This window comes from Ciconia boyciana, chromosome 7 (genome assembly GCF_034638445.1).
Source record: "Ciconia boyciana chromosome 7, ASM3463844v1, whole genome shotgun sequence".
Lineage (NCBI taxonomy): Eukaryota > Metazoa > Chordata > Aves > Ciconiiformes > Ciconiidae > Ciconia > Ciconia boyciana.
Window position 1 is genome coordinate 52,833,094 of NC_132940.1, and position 20,976 is coordinate 52,854,069.

A 20,976-nucleotide genomic window follows, 5' to 3' on the forward strand; every position below is an offset into this window, starting at 1 on the left:
ACTGCATCTTCCTAACGAGTGTTTATCATGGGGAGGCATCATGTAGTGCCGAGCGTGAGAAAAGACCCCTGCCCACGGGGTTTTGCACATGGCCAGCACCTGAAGTTAAGCTCTGCCTGCCTGTGTAGGCAGTGCCTGTGTTTTCCAGGGATTAGCCAGGTTATTCTCTGATTACAACTGATACACATTACAGAGTTATAGTCAAAAACGTCTGGCCTTAACCCAACACCCATAAAGGAGAAATGGTTCATAAATCAGTTCACTGTGCAAGAACAGGTCGAGTTGTTTATTAATTTAACCTTCTCTCCCATCTTGACCCGAACTGGCTGCAACAGCTGCTGCCAAAACCCATTTGATGGTTCCCTGGCTGGGCAGGCAACGTCCTCCGTCCTGCGGAGATGCCCAGGCTCTGGCTAGATTTTGGCAGCTACCTCGCAGCACACCGTCCACCTCCGCATCCAGGATCCCCCTTTCTCACCGTCGTTCCTCGTATGCACTAGTTGCTGTTTGGGGATGATGGAGGCTGGGACGGGGGTCCTGCGTGGGCTGGGTGCGTTACGGCTGCAGGGGCAACCTCGGCCCTGGGAGCTTGCGGCTTCCCCCGGAGGGACGCACAAAACCCCTGCCCCCATCGCCGGCTGCCGGGACAGGGTTTCGCACGCCTCGCCGCCGGCGTTTGCTCCCCGGAGATAGCATCTGCACCAGGCCCAACCGGCGAGCGAAACCGGCCCCCGCCGCCACCGGCGCTGCCGTGGGCTCTGCCGGGGCTCGCAGCGCTGCGCGTCGCCGCTCTGCCAGGGCCTCCCGCAGCAGCGCGGGCCCCGGGGGCTTGGGTTTGGACGTGCCCCCGGTTTTATTAGCGCCGTGGGTTAATGGCGGGGCTGGTGGCTGCTGCGGGAGAGAGAGGGTTGGAGCTGGGTTTGGGGACGGGAGCACCGTGGGGATGGATGGATGGATGGACGGGCAAGGCAGCGCGGGGCTGGACGGGCGGACGGGCAGAGCAGCGTGGGGATGGACGGACAGATGGGCAGAGCAGCGTGGGGATGGGCAGATGGGCAGGTAGGGCAGCGTGGGGATGGACGGAGGGACGTGCATGGGTGCGGTGGACAGACGGACGGGCAGGGCAGCGTGCGGACGGGTGCCGGATGGGCGGTCCGTGAGCACACGGAGCGGTGGAGAGCGGGCCGGTGGAGAGGCGGGCCGGTGGCGGGCGGGCCGGTGGCGGACGGGGCGGCGGTACCGGTGCCGTGGCGCCGCCCGGCGGCGGGCGCGGGGAGCGCGGGGCCGCCCCGGAACCCGCCTCCCCGGAACGCTGCTCCGCGGCCGCGGGGCGCGGCGGAGGAACCCGGGCGGGGCCGCGGAAGCGGGGCGGACGCCCCGCCCCTTCCGGCTCCGGCGGCGGCATGGGCAAGAAGCGGGGCGCGGGGCTGGGCCGCTGCCTGCAGCGGCAGCGCGGCCTGGAGCGCCGCGGCACCTCCTCGTGGGTAGGGCGGCGGGGCTGGGGCTGGGGCGGCGGGGGCTCGGCGGGAGGCGGGGACGACCCGGGCTGACGGCGGCGTCTTGTCCCGGCAGCTGCACGCCAGCGAGGTGGGCGGCGAGCGCGGCCCGGAGCTGCGGTCGGCGCCGGAGCAGAGCCCGCTGGAGGAGTTCCTGGCCACGGCCGAGCTGGCCGGCACTCGCTTCGTGGCCGGTGAGGGGCCGGGCCGGGTCCTGGGCTTGCGGCTGGGGCCCGGGCGGGGCCCAGTGCCGGGCCGGGGGGACCTGGCGCCGGGGAGAGATCCAGGGGCTGGGGACCCGGGCGGGGGGCCAGGACCGGTTCTGGGATGGGGGAGTGGGAGTAGGTCTGGGGCGGGCAATGGGGTTGGCTGGGCGGGGGAACAGGGGCAGGGGATGGGGTACTGAGCCAGGGCTGGGGGTGAGCAGGGCTGGGGTGGGGCGGCAGGGGCCAGCAGGGCTGGTGACAGGCAGGAACGGGGACAGCTGGCTTTGGATGATTGTTTCTCTCTTCCTGCAGAGCGTCTGAATGTCCAGATCGTGTCTGCCCAGAGCCGTACTGGCCTGCTTACGGCCCAGGAGGCCCAGCGTGTCCGGCAGCTGCACGAGGAGAACCAGCAGTTCCTGCACATCCCACGGAGGTGAGTCCTGCAGGGCCGGGCCTGGATCCCCCTCTGCTGAGTGGGCTCAGCCCCTTGGTGGCTGCAAGCCTGGGGACAGCCCTCTGCTTTGTCAATACCCTGGTTTTGGGGATGACACTACCTAGGCTGCATGAGCCTGCTGCAGCCCACAGCACAGGTGCCTGCCTGCCACATGGGTGCTGCTAGCCCCAGCTCATCTGTCCTGATTGTGTGGGTTTCCTGCTCAAAGCCTGGCATTGCTGGAGCTGGTGTATCCACGCCACCTAATTAGCCTTTCCAGAGCTCCGTGTGTGGTGGACAGAAAGATGAATCCTCCATCTTAAATGTCCTACAAATCTTAGCTTGAAAAAACAGCTTTGTGATGTCTAGTGTGCGTAGGATAGTGTCCTCTCAGCTAGCGGAGTTTAGAAGGAACAAGGAAAAAAGGTGTACTTAAAGCTGCTGGAAACAGGCGCACGCACGTCTGAGCTATAACCATTTCAGTGCGGCTGAATGTGTGGTGCCTGTGTTCTTTATGAATGTTTGTTGCAGTAATGGAACTGGTTTAACTGCTACTTCTGACCACTCACTCCAAAATGTGCTTGTTACAGGCCACGTTGGGATAGGACAACCAGTGCGGAGGACTTGAAGCAAGCTGAGAGGGAGAGCTTTCTCGAATGGAGGCGACAGCTTGCCCAGTGAGTATGCCGCTTGTGTCTGGGTAAGTAGTTGGTGGCATCTGGAGACACAGGAAGCGGTGGGTTGTATTTATCCTTGCTGGACCAATAAAATTAAGCTCGCTGCACTTGTTCTGGAAGGGTGGACATCCCAGCCGCAGTCTAGACACGTCTTTGTGGTGAGCTCTGCAAAGCTCTTGTGTGCGCGTGTTCTTGTACGGCTTACAGTTAAAATTCCTCAGGATGGAGTGTGATGTTCTGCTTTTGCCTGTAAAGTGGAGGAGTGGTGAATGTGTCTTCTAAGAGCAACAGTGCTGCTCTAAATAGAGTGCAGTGCTGCCAGCCTGCGTATAGCAGCTTGCGCTGGTCTGGCGCTGCATCTGCTGTCCTGGAGAGTTAGGTGGTATCTGCTCACACCCTGCAAACCCACGCTTGCCCTGAGTAAAGTCGTTGAGGTGGTGGTCACAGCAAGTCAAGGGTTGTATAGAGCCGTTTCCGCTACCATCCCCAAATTTGTTATTTTTCCTAGGTGCTACTCGATTGAGTAATAACTGCTGGCATTTGGGATAACTTCTCTGGTTTGTTATTGTGGCTGTGAAATTTCAGGCAGACTTTTGATGAGTTTTTTCTCTTTCCATCATTTACCACTTCTCCATTGGTATTGTGTCAGGAGCCATCGTATCACTGCTGAACCAGTGTCACTGACACCAGTTTACCTGGGCGCGTGATCTATTTGCAAAACTAGCGGAAATAGTACCTACTATGTGAGTCTGATTTGGTAGCTCTCTCCGAAACTAAAGCCTAAGTTTAAGATCTAAGGAAGAACTGGTGGTGTGCTTATTGCCTGACATGGGCAAAATATTATGTCTTTTTTTCTGTTTTGCCGTAGCCTTGAGGAAGAAAAAAAGTTAATTCTAACCCCATTTGAACGAAACTTGGAATTTTGGCGTCAGCTTTGGAGAGTCATTGAAAGAAGGTAAAGTGTATCGCTTTCTCCTTTTTTAAAGTAATGTTTAATGTGTTTTCCTGAGTTGAAGCTTTTGAGCCAAGCTTCAAGTGTCTGAGCGCAGGAAAAACAATTACAGTTGGTTATATTTTATTGTCAGCACTGAAGTGATTTTGTTTTGAAGTGATCAAAATGTGACATGAAGAAGGGCAGCTGCTTAGAGGTGTACGCTAGCTCTCAGCACTGCGATTCTGCAGGTTGTTTGCTGTGATTCTCTGATGGTTCTTCAGATGCAGCTGCTCTTGGCCTCTTCCAGTAACTCTGTGTGGGAGGCCTCTTTTGAGAATGTGTCTTTGAGGTCTTTTGCCAAGATTAGCACTTTCCTCTCTTTCTCAACCACACAGCTGCAGCCTGATGTTCAGGGGCAGGAGGCATGGGAGATCAACTAAATAACATTGGGAAAGAAAGAGCCTCTTGGTCCTTGGCCTCTTCCCATGCAGAAAAATTACAGCAGTGCACAAAAGACAACAGCCTGTCATATCACAGAAATAGCTTTGTTTGCTCTGCCGAGCTGTAATACAATAGGAGTGCTATCTGCTATGTTAATCTAACTGGGGCATTTAATTTCACTAGCAATTAAGTTTGAGATCATCTCGTCTGATTTTCCTAAAATTGAAAAATACTTCACCAGTGAGGTCATGGTGAGCTGGTCCTTTCACAGAAGTGGCTTTGTACTGGGTGCTGCTGGGCCTTTGGCCGGGAGAGAGCTGGGTCGGGAGTATCCGCTATAGGGTATCATGATGTGCAGTGTGATTATATTGTGTGTTTTGAGGTGGTTGGAATGTGTTATTAATGACTTTCTGCTCTTGTTGGAGCCTTTTATTTCACGTAGAGTGAGGATGCAGTCTCAGAATTTAATGGAAAAGTCATCCAGTCCCATACCTTGCCACATGATTTGATCTGTTGTCAGTCTTTTCTTGTGTTTGCTTCAAACTAGCTCCCAGCTGTGTGATTCAGTAACTTCTCTGTATCCCATCCCAGTACCATGGTGTCAGCTTTCTCTTGTATTGATCCTTGAATTTCTGTAACTGTTCAGTACCTCTTTGTACCCATGTGGCTTATTAAATGACTCCCTTGAGGGGTTTATTGATTTTTTTGTTTGTTTGTTTGTTTTGTTATATGTAACCAACTGCCTAGTGAGGCTTGAAATTCTTCTATTCAAGCCATGGTGTTCTGAAGCTCTCCTGAGTTAACAGAAATCCCTGTCAAACAAATAGAATCAGCACGTGGCAACCAGTATTTTAAATTACAGAATCACAGAATCATATAGGTTGGAAAAGACCTTTAAGATCATCGAGTCCAACCATAAACCTAACACTACCAAGACCACCACTATACCATGTCCCTAAGCACCTCATCCAAACGTCTTTTAAATACCTCCAGGGATGGCGACTCAACCACTTCCCTGGGCAGCCTGTTCCAATGCTTGATAACCCTTTCAGTGAAGTAAAATTTCCCAATATCCAGTCTAAACCTCCCCTGGCGCAACTTGAGGCCATTTCCTCTTGTCCTATCACTTTTTATGTGGGAGAAGAGACCGACCCCCACCTCTCTACAACCTCCTTTCAGGTAGTTGTAGAGAGCGATAAGGTCTCCCCTGAGCCTCCTTTTCTCCAGGCTAAACAACCCCAGTTCCCTCAGCAGCTCCTCATAAGACTTGTGCTCTAGACCCTTCACCAGCTTCATTGCCCTTCTCTGGACGCGCTCCAGCCCCTCGATGTCTCTCTTGTAGTGGGGGGCCCAAAACTGAACACAGTATTCGAGGTGCGGCCTCACCAGTGCCGAGTACAGGGGCACGATCACTTCCCTAGTCCTGCTGGCCACTCTATTTTTTATACAAGCCAGGATGCCATTGGCTTTCTTGGTCACCTGGGCACGCTGCTGGCTCATATTCAGTCGGCTGTCAACCAGCACCCCCAGGTCCTTTTCCACCAGGCAGCTTTCCAGCCACTCTTCCCCAAGCCTGTAGCGTTGCATGGGGTTGTTGTGGCCCAAGTGCAGGACCTTGCACTTGGCCTTTTTGAACCTCATACAATTGGCTTTGGCCCATCGATCCAGCCTGTCCAGGTCCCTCTGCAGAGCCTTCCTACCCTCAAGCAGATCAACACTCCCACACAACTTGGTGTCATCTGCAAACTTACTGAGGGTGCACTCGATGCCTTCGTCCAGATCATTGATAAAGATATTAAACACAACTGGCCCCAGCACAGAGCCCTGGGGAACACCGCTTGTGACCAGCCTGGGGAAGTTCTAGTGGAAGAGGCTGTAGTTAAATTTTCCCCCTCCTTTTGAAAAAAGCATGGATGCCTCTGGTATCTGAAGCCAGTGCATTTAATTTGTGTGTAGAACTGATGAATCTTGCTCATATATGTGGTGGCAACCTGGTGTCTGGATTTGGAAGATGTTTCCTAAAAGCATGCTTGCAAGGCCTTGCTTGCATGGGGGAGCAGCATGTTTTACTGAAGTCTAGGACTGTTCTTTCACTCTTCTATGCTTTTTGTGACAAGAAGAGCACAAAGGAAATTCTGAAAATGCCTGATAGCAAATGCTTAGAATCTGCAGGTCATTTGTGGGAGACTTTGTACATCTTGCTCCATGCAAAGGGGACAACAGTGTTGCAGAATATCTCGCTGTGTAGGAAAACCACCTCTTCTTCCTCTCTGTAGCCACCCCACTGCGGTTTGGGGATGAGACTAGACAGAAATAAAGTTGTGTTATCACAGTTTTTAGTAACGTTCTAAAGGATAGAATACCACTACTCTCGTTCTTGCCTGCTGAGCATTTTTGAAGGGTAGACGGATTGGCAAAACTCATGTGCTTCCTTTCCCCTTGCTGTCTGTACAGGAGAATTAGCCAAGTGAGGCAGAAATACTGTACAGTAGTACTGGCTTGTAGCATAAGCGTGTCTCTGTTGGGGCGTGTGGGATGCTGAGATGATTTTTTAATTCCATAAAGGTCCTTAGTAGGATAATAGAATTAAAACCATTAAAATTCCAAGCAAAACCTAAAAGCAAGTAATGTGCTGTGCCTTGCTGCTTTCTTTGAAGCAAGGTAAGAAAGTACTTAATGGGGCTTTCTTTTATTTTTGCAGTGATATTGTAGTCCAGATAGTAGATGCTAGAAACCCCCTTCTGTTTAGATGCCAAGATCTGGTAAGTAAACCACTTTCTTGAATGTTGTCTTCATTTTATTTCTGAGAGTTTATATGATTTATTTTTTTAACACATTCAGCCACCTTGAAGCTGTTCTGCTGTTGTGCCTAACTGGATGTCTTATTTATTTATGCAAGTATTCTGACATGAAATTATTTTTCTTCAATGTTTTTTGATATTTCACACAGTGTTGTGGATTTAGAGGCAGTGCTGCAGATATTGTATTGCTCCTCATTACCCACTAGAAGTGTCTGCACTTAAAGGAATTGTTCTGTTTAAAATCATAGTGGAATAAAAATGGGTGAGGATTACTGCGCTGAAAGCGAAGGATCAAGAATTATTGAAGTGACAACTTTGATAGACTATAGAACACTGTGCATCAAGGAGATAGGAAATTGCTTGAATAGTTGATCTTAGGAGTTCCTGCTGTGAGGTGCTGATTAATACCTTGTCGTAGCTCTAAGCAGACAAGGCGTTTGCACACCTGGCCAGAAACAACCTGCATCGCCGTAGTTGCATGCTCCAATTTGTTCTTGTAGCTGACTGCTAAACACCAGTTCCATCTAGCCCAGGGGACAGTAAGCTTAGCTACAGTCATGTGGAGCTGGATGGGGTAACTTGTCTTGCTGGTCTTGTATCACCTTGCAGGGAGGAGGTGTCCAAACCAGAGTATGAACTGATCCTTCTCTTGTTTTCTACAGGAAAGTTACGTTAAGGAAGTCAGCAATGACAAGGAGAACATGATCCTGATAAACAAAGCAGATTTGCTGAGTGAGGAGCAGCGGGCTGCTTGGGCACAGTTCTTTGAGAAAGAGGGCATTAAGGTGGTGTTCTGGTCAGCTTTGGCAGAGTGCAAACGGCTATCTGGAGAAGCAAAGGTACTGTAGATGACCAGTTCCAACTGGATATGTGCTGACTGCCTCTGATAACTTGCTTTGTAGTTATGATTGTGACATACCTGAGCACCTTTCTAGGAAAGGCACAGTCCTTGTCTCAAGGAAGGATTATTCTAAGGACCTATGCGGCTGTAAAACAGCATTTTAATGATTGATTCAGAGACAAAAGTGAGGAGAGTAAAATGGTGATCAAAGTGGTATGCTGTTCAGTCCCTGTTTGTAGTACTTGCAATTTCTCTTTCAAGGTTAATGACATGAGAAATAATACTGAACTAGAATGTAAATTTGTCCCTTAAGGCTACTGATGAATAGCTACAGAAACAGCCCTTGTAGATCTGTTTGCAAACGCTTAACTCATTGACAGAATTGTAATCCTTTCCAAGAGGGATGCTGTGAGGGACATGGTTATCTGTACAGAGGATTTTTCTCTCCCAGGGAGGGGAGGTGTTTCTTAGAGAATCTAAAGTACCTGAGAGCCTTTCTTTGCCCAGTGGAACAAACTGTGCTGCTGCCCCAAGTTACATGTTATCAATAGATGCCACTTCCAGGTTTTACTGGGTTCATCTGTTACAGCCATTGCTATTCAGCTATGGAATATCCCGTATCTCCTTCCAAAAATACCTAGTCTGTTCAGCTGGTTTACAGTCCTTGGATAAAATGTTTTTACAGATTGATTTAAAAGCGAGAGTGAAAGTGTTAGTTGTTTTCTTTTTTGGAAAGAAATGTCAAAATACTATTGTTATGAAAAGGTCTTTCTTTTTAAATGTGAACTGTTTGCAGGTAACAAATGTAAAGAGTTGGACTGAAAACAAGACAGCTTGAAATTATTTTAATGAAATATTTAGAACTGAAACAAAATGGCTTTGTGTTCTGAACATTTTGAAAAATTTATTCATTCCTATTACTAGGAACACTTGATAATTTAAAAAAAAAAAAAAAAGCTGTGTTCTGCTGGTGTTGTGTGTAAGGATAATGTGGGTGTGCACGCATTCAGAGTTGTGCTTCTGGAGAGAAACCTCTAATAACTTCGCAGTGAAGCTAACAATCCCTCTTGGAATACTTTTGTCATTCTCCTAAAACAAGCTAGTTGTTTCTACATCCTACTTAAGACCCCTAAAAAACCTGTGTGATGTAAGCAGTGAATTGTCAGTCCTTGGGATCTGGCTGATGAAAACACAGTTGACTGTGCTGCAGCAACTGCAGTCAACAGCAAGACTTAGTGTTGTCTTTACATTTCACGTATGAAATACTGTTCACACAGGAACTAGACACTGAAGATGTAGCAGAGGACCCGAGTGATTCTGAGGATGAAAGCTCCAGTCAAGAAGACAACAACACAGCACAAGACAGTGCAGAAAGCACATCCACAGGCAATGCTTTGCAAACTGTAAACCAAGTTCTGGTTAGTGATGATGACACTAGTGATGAATATGAAGACTGTGAAGATGATGAAGAGGAGGCCTGGCAAACCTGTTCTGAAGATGAAGGTGGGGACAAAGTAAATGCCGTTGCCCCAGAGAGGATGGAAAGCAGGACTGATGGTGCTGCGGTGCAGCATGTAGTGCAGGAGCAGAACAGGAACATCAGGAACTTCAGCCATCTGGTACAGAGAAATGAGCTGCTGGAGATATTCAAAACCATGCACAACAGACCAAGGGTGAAGGATGGGGAAGTAAATGTTGGGCTGGTGAGTTGGACTTCGTGCTTAAATGGAACTTGCTTAATCTAAATTTTAATTCCATATGCCTTCCTTGGGAAAAATTCATCCTGTAGCCTGGCTTCCTATAAGGGTAAAAAAAACTAGCAAGCACAAATCACTGAGGGTTTTATGCAAAGATTAATTCTGAAGTTCCTGGAGCTCAGTGTTCCCCACTGCTTGCCTTAATTTTTTTTAGTATGTTTTATTAAAGTACTTTTGTGTCAGAGCTCTGCCAGTCTTCTGGCATCGCCCTGCCTGATATCACTGTTACCATTCCACTTCTTTGTCATCTAGGTTGGTTACCCTAATGTTGGCAAAAGTTCGACCATCAACACAATCCTTGGAAATAAGAAGGTGTCAGTGTCTGCTACACCAGGCCGTACGAAACACTTTCAGGTATTGCTAACAAAGAGCACTGATCTCTTTATTTTTCCTGCCCCCCAGTGGAAGAGAGCTTCATTATGAACTAGTCGTAACCAAGTGGACTCACTGAGAATTCTGCCAACCTGAACTCTGCCCAGCAGAGTTTAGGCTGGAGAGGGGTGGGCTTGATGTATATAATTTTGGAACTCTAGTTCATGCTTCCAAACTCTTGCTACAGTTGTAGAGCCACTAGTGAGAGCTGCTGTGCAATGGGAGATATTTTCCATCTCCGGATTTTATTTAAGTAGCTTGGTCCTCCTTTTTTCAACACTAGTCATGAGAAGAGAACCTCTGAAAAGTGAGTGTTCCTCTGAATAGCTTAAGGTCAAGCTTTCAGACCATCCTTCTTGTCCATAGTTGTCCCTGTGAACAAGTCTAATTATGCTGCTGTTTTCATATTGATAAAGCTCTTAATTTTGAGGTAGCAACTCCAGTGCTATAATGAGCATCGTGGGATTTGCACTTGTGCAATCTCCTACCTGTTTCAAAAGGCCCAACAGTTAAAGGTTTCTGGAATGCTTTCTCCTCTCCCATCAGACTGGAGAGCTGAAGATCTTGCTGCCCCCGTCTGGACACCTTATTTATGAACCTTGGAAGTGCTGCTGTCTTCCACATCCGGTTTCCTTAGTTCATTGGCTGGGGCCAGCAGGGCACATGTCTGTGTTAGCAGAATTTCTGCTTATTCTCATTTGCATCCTTGTTCCATCTGTACATTTGATTTTTTTTTTTGTTCCTTTTTCCTCCATGGACACTGACTTGCCTTGGGGAACTCATCGGTTATTTATTGTGTAGACCCTGTATGTGGAGCCTGGCCTGTGCCTGTGTGATTGCCCTGGTCTGGTGATGCCATCTTTCATCTCTACCAAGGCAGAAATGATTTGTTCTGGAATTCTGCCTATAGACCAGATGAGGGACCATGTCCCACCCATTTCTCTAATATCCTTTGCATGCGGTTTGTGAGAGTGTCTGCAAGCGTTGGATCTGGAGTATGCAAAGTGGCATGTTCCAGCCCTGCTAGGGGCACATGTGCTCATGAGTTGAGGGTGGTGGGGACACACTGGATAAAACAGCCTTGCTGTGTTGGTCCTTCCCCATCTCATTTCAAGTTTTTCTTGTTGTCAGACTTGCATTGTTTTTCTGGTTTGCGACAAAATCCAAAAGTCATTCTTAATGTGTGCTCTTGGAGTGACTAGGGCAAGATTACTTGTGTAGCTGAAAGTCACCAGGTGGTTTCCTTCACTAGCTTACGTTTGCCAGCATATCCCACGAAACATTTTGGAAGCAACCTATGGAATAAATATCATAAGGCCAAGGGAAGATGAGGATCCAGATCGAAAGCCAACAGCTGAAGAGCTGCTGACAGCATACGGATGTGAGTGATCTCTTTAAAACCTATTGCCTATGCTGTGTGCATGGTCTTGAACATGGCCTTAGGAGAACTTCTTAAAATTAGGCCCAGCTCAGGTTTGTCATGCATTGAACTTCCCCATTAGGACTTGCTCTCCTCTCAGGAAGGACCTTTGTTAACAGCTAATCTCATGTGTTTGTTGCAGTGGTGCTTTGCCAATTTAATCCAACAGACACAGTGATTGTGTTGAGGATGTTGGTGAAATGCCCTGCTGGTCTGTGTAGCGTGGTGCTCTTATCCTTTTAGATACCTCCCATCAACTCTGCCTTGAATTAGACTGAAGAATGCAGTGAAGGTTTATCTCCCTTGTCTGATTCTCTGATGCAGTTAATCCTCTCTGGCCTTAAAACAAAAATGAAAAACCAGCAGGTTTTCTGGTGGTAGGGAGATGTCAATTCTCATCATTCCTTTCAGGTTAGGATGCTTATGCAGTACCTCTACAGTCAGCAATGTTCCCTTTTTTCCCCTGCTTTCCCCAGCAGAAGCTTCTTTCTAGGGATTTTTTTTTTTTTTTAGAAAGGATACAAACGTGCAGTTGGGCAGCAGAGAAGAATGTGTTAATTCTCTTGCTGTACTGACACAGAATTTACTTTGGATTTGTCTTCCAGATATGAGAGGCTTTATGGCAGCTCATGGACAGCCAGACCAGCCACGATCAGCTCGATATGTGTTAAAAGACTATGTCAGTGTAAGTGCTTCCTACATCTGGGTTTTCTTTCCTGCTAGGAGGTAAATTGAAGGTTTCGCTGGAGCAGGAAGGAGCACAATAAATTGAATTCTATTTCTCTGGATAAAATCAGCATATATTAAAATACTCTTTAAATGGGGCTATGTTTGTGTTTTAAAGGAACAAATGAAATTTCTCCTGCTGCTTACTCTTAAAAAGATGATTGCTTAAAACTAAGGTGCTAGCTAAATAAATTATCGCATCTGTAAAATAGGCAGCAGATATTCAGGAAACAAACCCATTTTGTATAGTTGGATCAGTATTTGGCGCTAAGGACTGCAGTTATGAGTGTTGTAATACTGCATGCTTCTACAGCCCCTCTCAGCAACTTATTGTTGAGTATTTCTTAATAGGATCCTCCACTAGTCCTGAGAGCTTTGCACTGTATTGCTTGCAGCTGGATGTTGCAGCTGGAAATGGTGCTTTGAAGTAGAGGTAGAATGGTGCTTTAACTTAGAAGTCAAGCCAGTTGTTGCCTGGGAGGAGAGATAAAGTATACTGATAGCTAGTCTGCCAGTGTGAGCCCCTGGACTTCCAGGGCCCTTCTTAGGTTTGGACTTGTTTTCTTTCCTCTCTGGGTCTCTCTGAGTTTGTTTTTTGTAATAACTGTATCCCATTGCTTTCACAGGGGAAGCTGTTATATTGCCATCCACCTCCTGGCATTGACCCAAATGATTTTCAGCACCAGCATCAAGGATGCCCAGAGAGCAGAATGGTGCAGGCCAGTGGACAGGTGAAGCCTGAGAAGAATACCAAAGCAAAACAAATTGAAAATGTGGTGGACAAAACATTTTTCCACCAGGTAAATTCTGGAGGAGATTTATTCTAGGAGTTTTTACAGCAGCACTGCTGTGTCATAGTTACTGGAAAAATTACCTTTGAGGATGGAGGGGTGCTGCGTTGTTAATGGTGTTAGATGCCATTGGCATCTGCACGTAATTTCTACCCAAGAGATCTCTGTTCTTTTTATTATCTCCTAAATCACTGGGAATGTCCTAAGTGACTGAAAGGTAGCTAAGGAGGTGTGCATAGTTGATTTTTAAAAGGTCAGCAGTGTGACCCTCATCATTATGGGCCTAACATCAATCTTGAGCAAACAGGAAGGTGACTGGGAAGAAAGACAAGGAAGGATGGTGGTGTGACACAGCAACCAACCACGAACATGGGTTTGGACTAACAGGTCCTTCAAACTAACTTTCCTTACTTGAGATGACATATTTAGGGGACGTGATGAGCTTCTTTAAGACAATTGATTTAGTACTACATGGTTGTTTTGACTCAGAACCTGAAATCGGATGAAAAGAACACAGAAACAAATTTAAAATCTAAATGAGAGATGTCAATGAAGCGGAAAATGGGAATTTCTCTGAACTTGTATGCTTCTTGTTAGGTCCCACAGGGATCTGTTTTGCCCCTACACTACTGAAAAAAATTATTAATGACTCAATGTCAGATCCATAACTGATTAAGTCTGGATACGTGACAAAGACCAGAACAGGGTGTTTAGCAGTGAAGAGGACAGGTCATAGATAGCATGATCTGTTCCGCTTGGTTAGCTGGATATGAACAGTATTGGTTTCAGCACAGCTGAAGATAGTCATGCATTTTGAAAACAAGAACTCGGGCCCTTTTCAAAAATCGGTGCGCTGTTTCAGAAAGCTATGACCTGAAAAGAATTTTTGGGATTACCAGACTCTTCCTCTGGCTGCCCAAAGTGCTGGCACAAGCTGTGAGCGCCAGCAGTTCTACCCACGCTCCAGACTTGAGCAAGTTATTTTAGTCTCTGGCTTTCACAGACGCCAGATTTATTTGCAAAGGCAATTTGTTGTGTGCAAAGCAGAGACTGTGGGAATCAATCCTAGCACCGTAGCTAATGCCTATCAGAGCTTGGTGTCTCATCAGCGCTCTGGCTCTGCTTGCAGTGGTAGACGCTGAGGACCTGGAGCAGTGAGGCATGGCTGCAGACAGAACTGGAGCATGCTGGCAGGCTTTGACTCAGCTGTGCGGCGTGACCTTTCCTGCAGCTCTGGAGCTGGGGGCTGAGCAGGTCTTGTAGGGTTTGAGCTTGCCTGTGTCTGGTTTTAGTAACATACCACAGTTCCTTGTGGTTAAATATCTTCTCATCGGTCACTGGTGATTATGTCTCCTCTTCCAGGAGAATGTTCGCGCCCTGATGAAAGGGGTCCGGGCTGCAATGGGATACCGGCCCGGCGGTGGCCTCATGCCTGTGACTACGCCCAATCCTGGGAATGTGGTAGGAAAGCCCTGGAAAAAACATGGAAACAGGAACAAGAAGGAGAAAATTCGCAGGATCACTAAGCACCTGGAGGCTTAGCTGTGGCACCAGTATCTGGCCTTTCCAGGGCAGGGACTGCACTGTCCTGCAGGCCTGAACTGAGGGGGGAAAAAAAAAGGATAAGTGGGAATTGCTAGCTCACCTGGGAGCTCCATGCTATGGACTGGCCTGGGCAGGGGATAAGAGCGGGCTCTGATAGTTGGAGCTCATCCCTTCTGAGGACAAAAGAGACCTGGCTGTTCGTGTTATCTGGAAGCCAGCCCAGATGTTTGACTGCTGCTGAAATGTCCTTTCAATGAGAGCAGATGGAGCCATGCGGGAATGATTTTTTTTTTTTTTTTTTCCTTCCATAAAGGATGTATTTTATAGCTGTTGGGATCAAAGCAAGCCCTGTAAAACTGACAAAAATCTTTAAACAGTTGAATCTCAATGAGTGATGTTTGTTACATTTTGAGATGCAGTTGCTCATCTTTTTTAATGCTTCTTTCTTAATTTGACAGAACATTTTAGTGTGGTGAAAAATGAGTTAAAAGGATCTTTATTGCCCTATTCTGTAGAATCTGGTACTGAAACCACTCCCTGTCTCCCAGTTTAAGGCAGAGCAGAGCATGGCACACCATGCAAGGAAAATGCTGCTTTTATGTCCTTCGCACTGAGCTGGTATCAGTTGTTTTTCTGTGTGACTTCCCAATGGTATTTTAAAACATTAGCTCCGCGTGACTGGCCAAAAATCTAGTGCTAATTTGTCCTTAAATGTATTTGAGATTTTACTTCCTATATGGCATCGTGTGCTGTCTCACTGACCTAGGCATTGACCTAGTTGCAGAAGTGTCGTCATAGCAGATTTTAATGCGCACATTAGTATTTGACACTAAAAAGACTGTACTTACTTGGGGTCAGACTTAAGTGATATTTACTCCTTGGTTGCCCTGCTGAGAAAATATTTGTGTACTTGGTCAGTGCTCTTTATTCCTAGTCCAGAACAGGGAGTAATGATAGGACTGGAGAGGCTCGCAAAGACAAGTTGTGCTTTGTTTTTAGGTGGTGAAGCAGAGTAACAGATGATGCTGGTCTCTGAATCTAAAAAAAGGGATTGCTGTCTTGTAATTTTGTACTTTTCAGGCTTTAAGTGTGGATGGAGAGATGAAAGCAACTGCTGAGCAAAGCCACAGCAGATGTGGGGTGTGCAACCAAGCTGGTTTTGGCTTTGTGACTCTTTGTGTGCTTGTCCTGTACAGCCAGCTTGCACTGTGGATGCAGAGGGTCTCCTGACAGCAGAGCTCCCACCTTGGCTCCTGCTTCCCCTAGAGTCCCTGCTCTCAAGTTCTTAATTACATCACTAGAGGGAAGATACTTCCCTGCCACCTGTAAAACTAAAGCATAATTATACTGGATGAATACGGTCAATGGTATTTTAAGTCAGTGTACCATAGTCTCTCCTGAGAATCTACTTTCCACTGTTTAATCTGATTCTCCTGGAGAAGGTGATTTTTGCCTTTGTTTCCTGAAGAGGTTGTGCTCTAGCCAAATCAGTCTCCGATCAGACTTCCCAACCCTCCTTGGAGGGATGGTTTCTGCTTTTGTCCCTTATAATACTTTAGGGACCTGATTGCTCAGAAACGCCCATTTCTTTTTGTCCTGTCTTGTGTGAAGCTATTATCTGTCAAGCTACCTGTCAAACTGAAGTTGGGGTATCCTTTATTGAAGTTTTAAAATATTTTTTTCTATTCTGTTTCTCTCCTTCAAAGCATTTTGAATTCTTTGTTCTTGTTGCACGTACCTGAGTTTTCTTCTTTTGCATTCTCAGCCCTTTCTTGCTAGCTGGGTCTCCATGAGCCTCCTTGCTGGACAGGCTGTATCCTGTAGACTCTTCCAAATCTAGTGAAAACAGCAATCCCCTGGGCCTGAGGCTTGGGACAACTCTGCTTGTTGCTTACAGAAGCCTTTGGCGACAAGACCTGCCAAACCACTTGCAGTGTTTGAGTGAGTGGAGGATAATGTAAATATGACCGAGCAAATAATGTTTGCTCAGGTTTGTTAAATGCAAACTGCTCCTTGCTGTGCTAAAGGACTCCTGCATTGATAGAAGGAGGACCATAAGCAAGACCTAAAGGCTTGTTAATATTTTATGTTGCTATTAAGCAGTTGGCAAACTAGGTAATAGGCGAGGATCGTGGTTAAATTAATGCTTTCCTGTGGTGGTTTGGTCTGTCGCTGAACCGCATCCTACCCTTGCTGGGGAATGCCAGCCGGCTGTGTTGACAGCTCCATACAGCACATAGGAGCAGCTGGAAGGCGTGAGGCAATGTGGAGACTGCTCTGTTGTCAGGAGCTTTGCCCTGGTCACCTGCTGAAGGAGCCTCTCTCTGCTGCTCCCGTTGCTTTCTGCAGAAGGCAAGTTTCCATTTTTGAGTGTTGTTTTCTTAAAGCGCCTTGTGCATGTAGAGGGAGCGTGTGGCCTGCAACTGGCTCCAGTCTGTTCTTTGGGACCTGCAGCACATTCAGAACCCCAGTGGTCTGCCTCCCCTTTTAGGGGGCTTTGCTTTATAACGCAAGCAGTTTGTTTTCCTGGCTGATGTTGTTACCTGCTGTACTGATACCCAGCATAAGTGCAGAGCTGGTTTGGGAATATGGTTTGAAGCTAAACTTCCCTTTTATGGTATCTTGTGCTTGCATCATGAACTACAATTCTCCTCCGTGCAGGGCAGGAGCTGGAGCTGCTATTCTCCTCCAGCTTTCTTCTGCCCAGTTTAGGGAGCCCTAGTCCAACCAGGAGTCTGCTCCCAGCAGTGCGTGGTGCTTTCTACCCCGGAGGAGCTGCTGGGTGCTGTACCTGCAGGGTGGTGCTGGCAGCCCGTGGTGGCACTCCCTGCCCAGGGACGCTCGGAGCCAGCCATGCAGGGGACGCTGGCTGCGGGGCACAGTGGCTCTGCTGCCTGGCCATCAGCTTGCCTGGCTGGGGAGCCAGGCTGCGTGTCCTGGGGGCTCTGGCCACACTGTGCTGGATCGCCGCCCGCTCGCTGTAACTCCCTGGGGCCGGGCTGGGCTGTGGGAGGCTGTGGGGCTGCTCTGCTCCAACATCCCGCAGTGCCGAGTGCAGCTGGAGCAGCTTCTCCCTCTGCCCTAGGCTGTCCTGCGGGTGCCCAGGGCAGGGCCGGCGGCAGGCGTCTGTCCTCTGCCTCCTGTCTGGCTTCCTGGGCCACATCTGCAATGCAGTGGAAGCACTGCTCGCCAGCCAGCTTGGCATCCAGGTGGGCAAGGCTCCCTGTGGCAGGGTGGGGCCACCCTGCTGCACCCTGCCCAGCCTCCGCCATGGCCATGGGACCCACACTGCCTGCCCGAGGTACTGCTCTGCTGCCGGGGGTGCTGGGCCTGGGGAGGGAGGATTTTAGCAGCCTGGCTCAAGACAGCATGGCAAATGCAGCCCCTCATCTGTGTGGCTGTGAGCTGCTGGATTTCAGGGAGGTTCAGCCTTGCTGTGCTGCATGTCTCTCCCCAGATCCTCATGGGTGCCTACAAGGCTGTGGTCGACATCATCTGCTTCCTTCTCAGTCTTTCCCCTGTGCCCGCCTGAGTCCCAGAAGATGGCAGGTTCGTGCAGAGGTGCCCCTCCCGCCATTGGCGTGGGTCAGCGGCAGCCTGCTCCGAGCTGAGGGCTTTGGGGAGCACCGCATGCCCCCGTCTGGGCAGCCCAGCACGGGCACCTTGGGGACAGCAGTGCCTGGGGTAGCGGTGTGGCACCCTGGGCGAGCAGGGGGTGGCTGGGTGGCCCCCAGGACGGCTGAGGAGTGGGGGACCCAGTGCAGCCCACAAGGGCGGGATGGGGAAAAGCCTGTCCCTAAGGATGACGCCCTGAAAGCGAGCCCATGTCCCACGCAGCTCTGCCCCACTAGCAGAGGAGAAGGTGGCGACTGCGGCATGGTCTGCTCGCCCTGCCCCTGTCCGTGGGTGCTGGCCGGTCTCTGCTGGCGCCCAGCCCCTGGCCCTCCCAGGAGCCGCTCGAGGGAGCCCAGCAGAGGCTACTTGGAGCAGTGTTTGAGGTGAGCTGCCACCTCCTTGGCCCCCCCAGGGCTGAGCGGGCAGCGGGCAGAGCCTGGGCGAGCACAGGCAGCTGCCAGGCTCTGAGCACCCACAGGTTTGGTTGGGTTGCATTTTCCCCTTTACCACCCCTGGCGTTGCCCAAGCTGACATCTCACCTTCCCAGGGCTTTGTGTCCCTGGGGTGCCCAAGGCTGGTCCAGGGCTGCTCTTTGGTCCCCCAGGACCCACCCCAGGGGCTGGGAGAGGCAGCCCCTGCACACCGTGGCACTTCTGGTCTGGCAGGAGGGGGTGAAGTCCCTGGGAGCAGCTGGTGGGAGCGGTGGGGATGGGGCTCCTGCCAGAAGGTGTACGCTGGGCTTTCTCCAGCCCCCTTCTCTGGGCAGGCTGTGGTGGAGGTGTTCCCCTGCCTCCCCTGTTTCTTCTCCCTCCCTCGGGACAACAGGGACCTGCTGGGCTTTGTCCTGGGGCTGCTCTCTGCCCTTGTTGCCCTCACAGCCCGGATCCCCACACTCTCCGGAGCAGTAAGCGTCTGCCTGGCATGGCTGCCCTTATGCCACCCAGTCCCAGGCAGTGACGGTGACTCCTGTGTCCTGTTGCAGAAGCCTTGGGGGGATGTGGGGTGCCCATGCCCCCTGCACAGCCCCTCCCAGCTGCTCAGTCCTTGGGGCAGCTGCAGGGTTCAGCACAGCAGCCCCCTTCCCAGTGGGGTGTGGGGTCCCTGTGCTGGCTGTGGCAGTGTCCCCGTCTGGGGACGGGGTCCGTGGCTCCAGAGCAGGCTCTGGGCTGCTCAGTGCAGGGGGAAGACGTGCCTGTGGAGGTGGCTGTGGGCCACCCTCTCCTTGGCCGCAGCTGGCGTCCTCTACGCAGCAGCGATTGTCGCCCCCGACCAGCAGCCTGCGTGCATCCCGAGGGCCCTGCCCTGGCTCCTGATCGCCCTGGGCTCGGCTGCACTGGACGTGGCCATATCCTTTCCCAGCTCCTCTTGGGGCTCTCAGCTGGGATGCAGAGGTGGATGCGGCACAGCTCTTCTGGTGCTGGTGCCTGGGCTGTGGGACTGGCGTGGGCAGGGGGCTCCGCTGTCACTCCAGAAATACCCTTAATGGGGGCTCAGCTTCTGTTTGTCGCCTGCACGGCCGAGAGCCAGATGGGCCAGCAGCTTGTACCAGAGGTCTCCAATGCCTGGGCCCCCCCGGCTGGAGGGGGAGAGGAAGATGACAGAGGAGCAGAGGAAGAAGAGGGGTTTTTTTCTCTCTCTGTTTGAAGGGTGGAAAGGAGAGCTGCCCCGCTTAGCAGCATTACTGCTCTGCCTCCCCAGGGAGGGTGGAGGGATGTTTGGGGCCAGGGCCACACAGAGGAGGGATACGGAGGGTCAGCATGCCGCAGGGCACGGCCGGTACTGGGAACATCACCCTCACCACAGGGCCACACGCATTTTCCTGCTATGCTGACCTGGGAGCAGCTTGGCACCGGTGTGGAGCTCCCACGTGCTCCCCTGCACCAGCGGTTGCTGCGAGGGGGGAGGCTGGCAGGGGTCCCTCGCCCCCCCTGCACCCTCTGGGAGGTGGGGAGGGCCTGGCTGCAGGATCTGGATGTGTCAGCTCGGCACCATCCTGCACCCACCCAGGTCCCCAGTTCACGGTGTGGCCGGAGCAGCACTGCTGTTGGATGGGGATGGGTGCTATGCCCGTTGGTGCAGGCTGCAGTGTGGGTGCACCTCTCCTGGTTGTAGCTGACATGGCTTGCTCTCCTTTGCAGGCTGCAAACTGGGCCCCACTTAACATGTTTCCAAAACCCAGGTCTGGGCCCAGGATGGTGGCAACCAGCCACTGCTTAGACCTGATGATCAGGCTGGTACAGCAGGTGAGAGGCTGCCGGGGCTCAGTGCACCCCCCGGGGCTGGGGCAGGATCCAGGGGCTCAGTGCATCCCTCTGGCAGAGAATGGGCTCTCTGCGGATGGCTGTGGGGTGTGTGCCCAGATTTGTACAGGGGGAGCGGATGCATCTGCCTTGCCGTCCTGCACAGCACGGAGAGGCCAGCAGCTTGTGGATGCTGTTGCAATGTGAGCGCCGAGGTGCTGTGCATGTACCTGGGCTGCTGGGTTTTGGTGCTCTCTCCGGTGATGTCTCCTTTTGATGTCCTCGTCTTGCTTTCTGTCACCTATCGGACTGGTCATGGCATGGCGAGGCTGCCCAGGGATGCACAGATGGGTGCAGCAGGGTCTGTGCCACCACAGCCCCCTGCCTGCGCCCCGCTCCCGGCCCTGCGCGCTGGGCTGTCCTCATCCAGCTCCTCTGGTGCCGCCTCCATCAACTCAGAGCTCAAGGTCAGTGCCTGCTCCTGGCTCTTTAGATGTTGTTTCTTCTCCCTTTGGGGCTCTGCCCTGCTGCAGCATGTACATCAAGGCATCCACCCCAAATGGTGACAGCCCTGGTGCTGGGCACATGTCTAGAGCCCTGTTCGGCCAGGTCCATCCCAGAGCAATGCCCGGGACGCTGCCAAGGTGCACAGGCTGCTCTGCAGAGCAGAGCTCAGAAAAG

General features: G+C 50.6%; 1 protein-coding gene across 1 annotated transcript; it reads left to right on the forward strand.

The window, feature by feature from the left end:
• The first annotated feature begins 1,338 nt into the window (after window positions 1–1,338).
• On the forward strand, window positions 1,339–15,735 carry LSG1 (large 60S subunit nuclear export GTPase 1). Its single transcript, XM_072867958.1, has 14 exons — window positions 1,339–1,484; window positions 1,573–1,690; window positions 2,015–2,135; window positions 2,726–2,812; window positions 3,681–3,767; window positions 6,889–6,949; window positions 7,651–7,827; window positions 9,107–9,532; window positions 9,839–9,940; window positions 10,760–10,903; window positions 11,216–11,339; window positions 11,984–12,063; window positions 12,731–12,904; window positions 14,258–15,735. Exons 1-14 carry the CDS (start codon window positions 1,404–1,406, stop codon window positions 14,435–14,437), a joined length of 1,962 nt encoding a protein of 653 aa, XP_072724059.1. The 5' UTR covers window positions 1,339–1,403; the 3' UTR covers window positions 14,438–15,735.
• The last annotated feature ends 5,241 nt before the right edge of the window (window positions 15,736–20,976 follow it).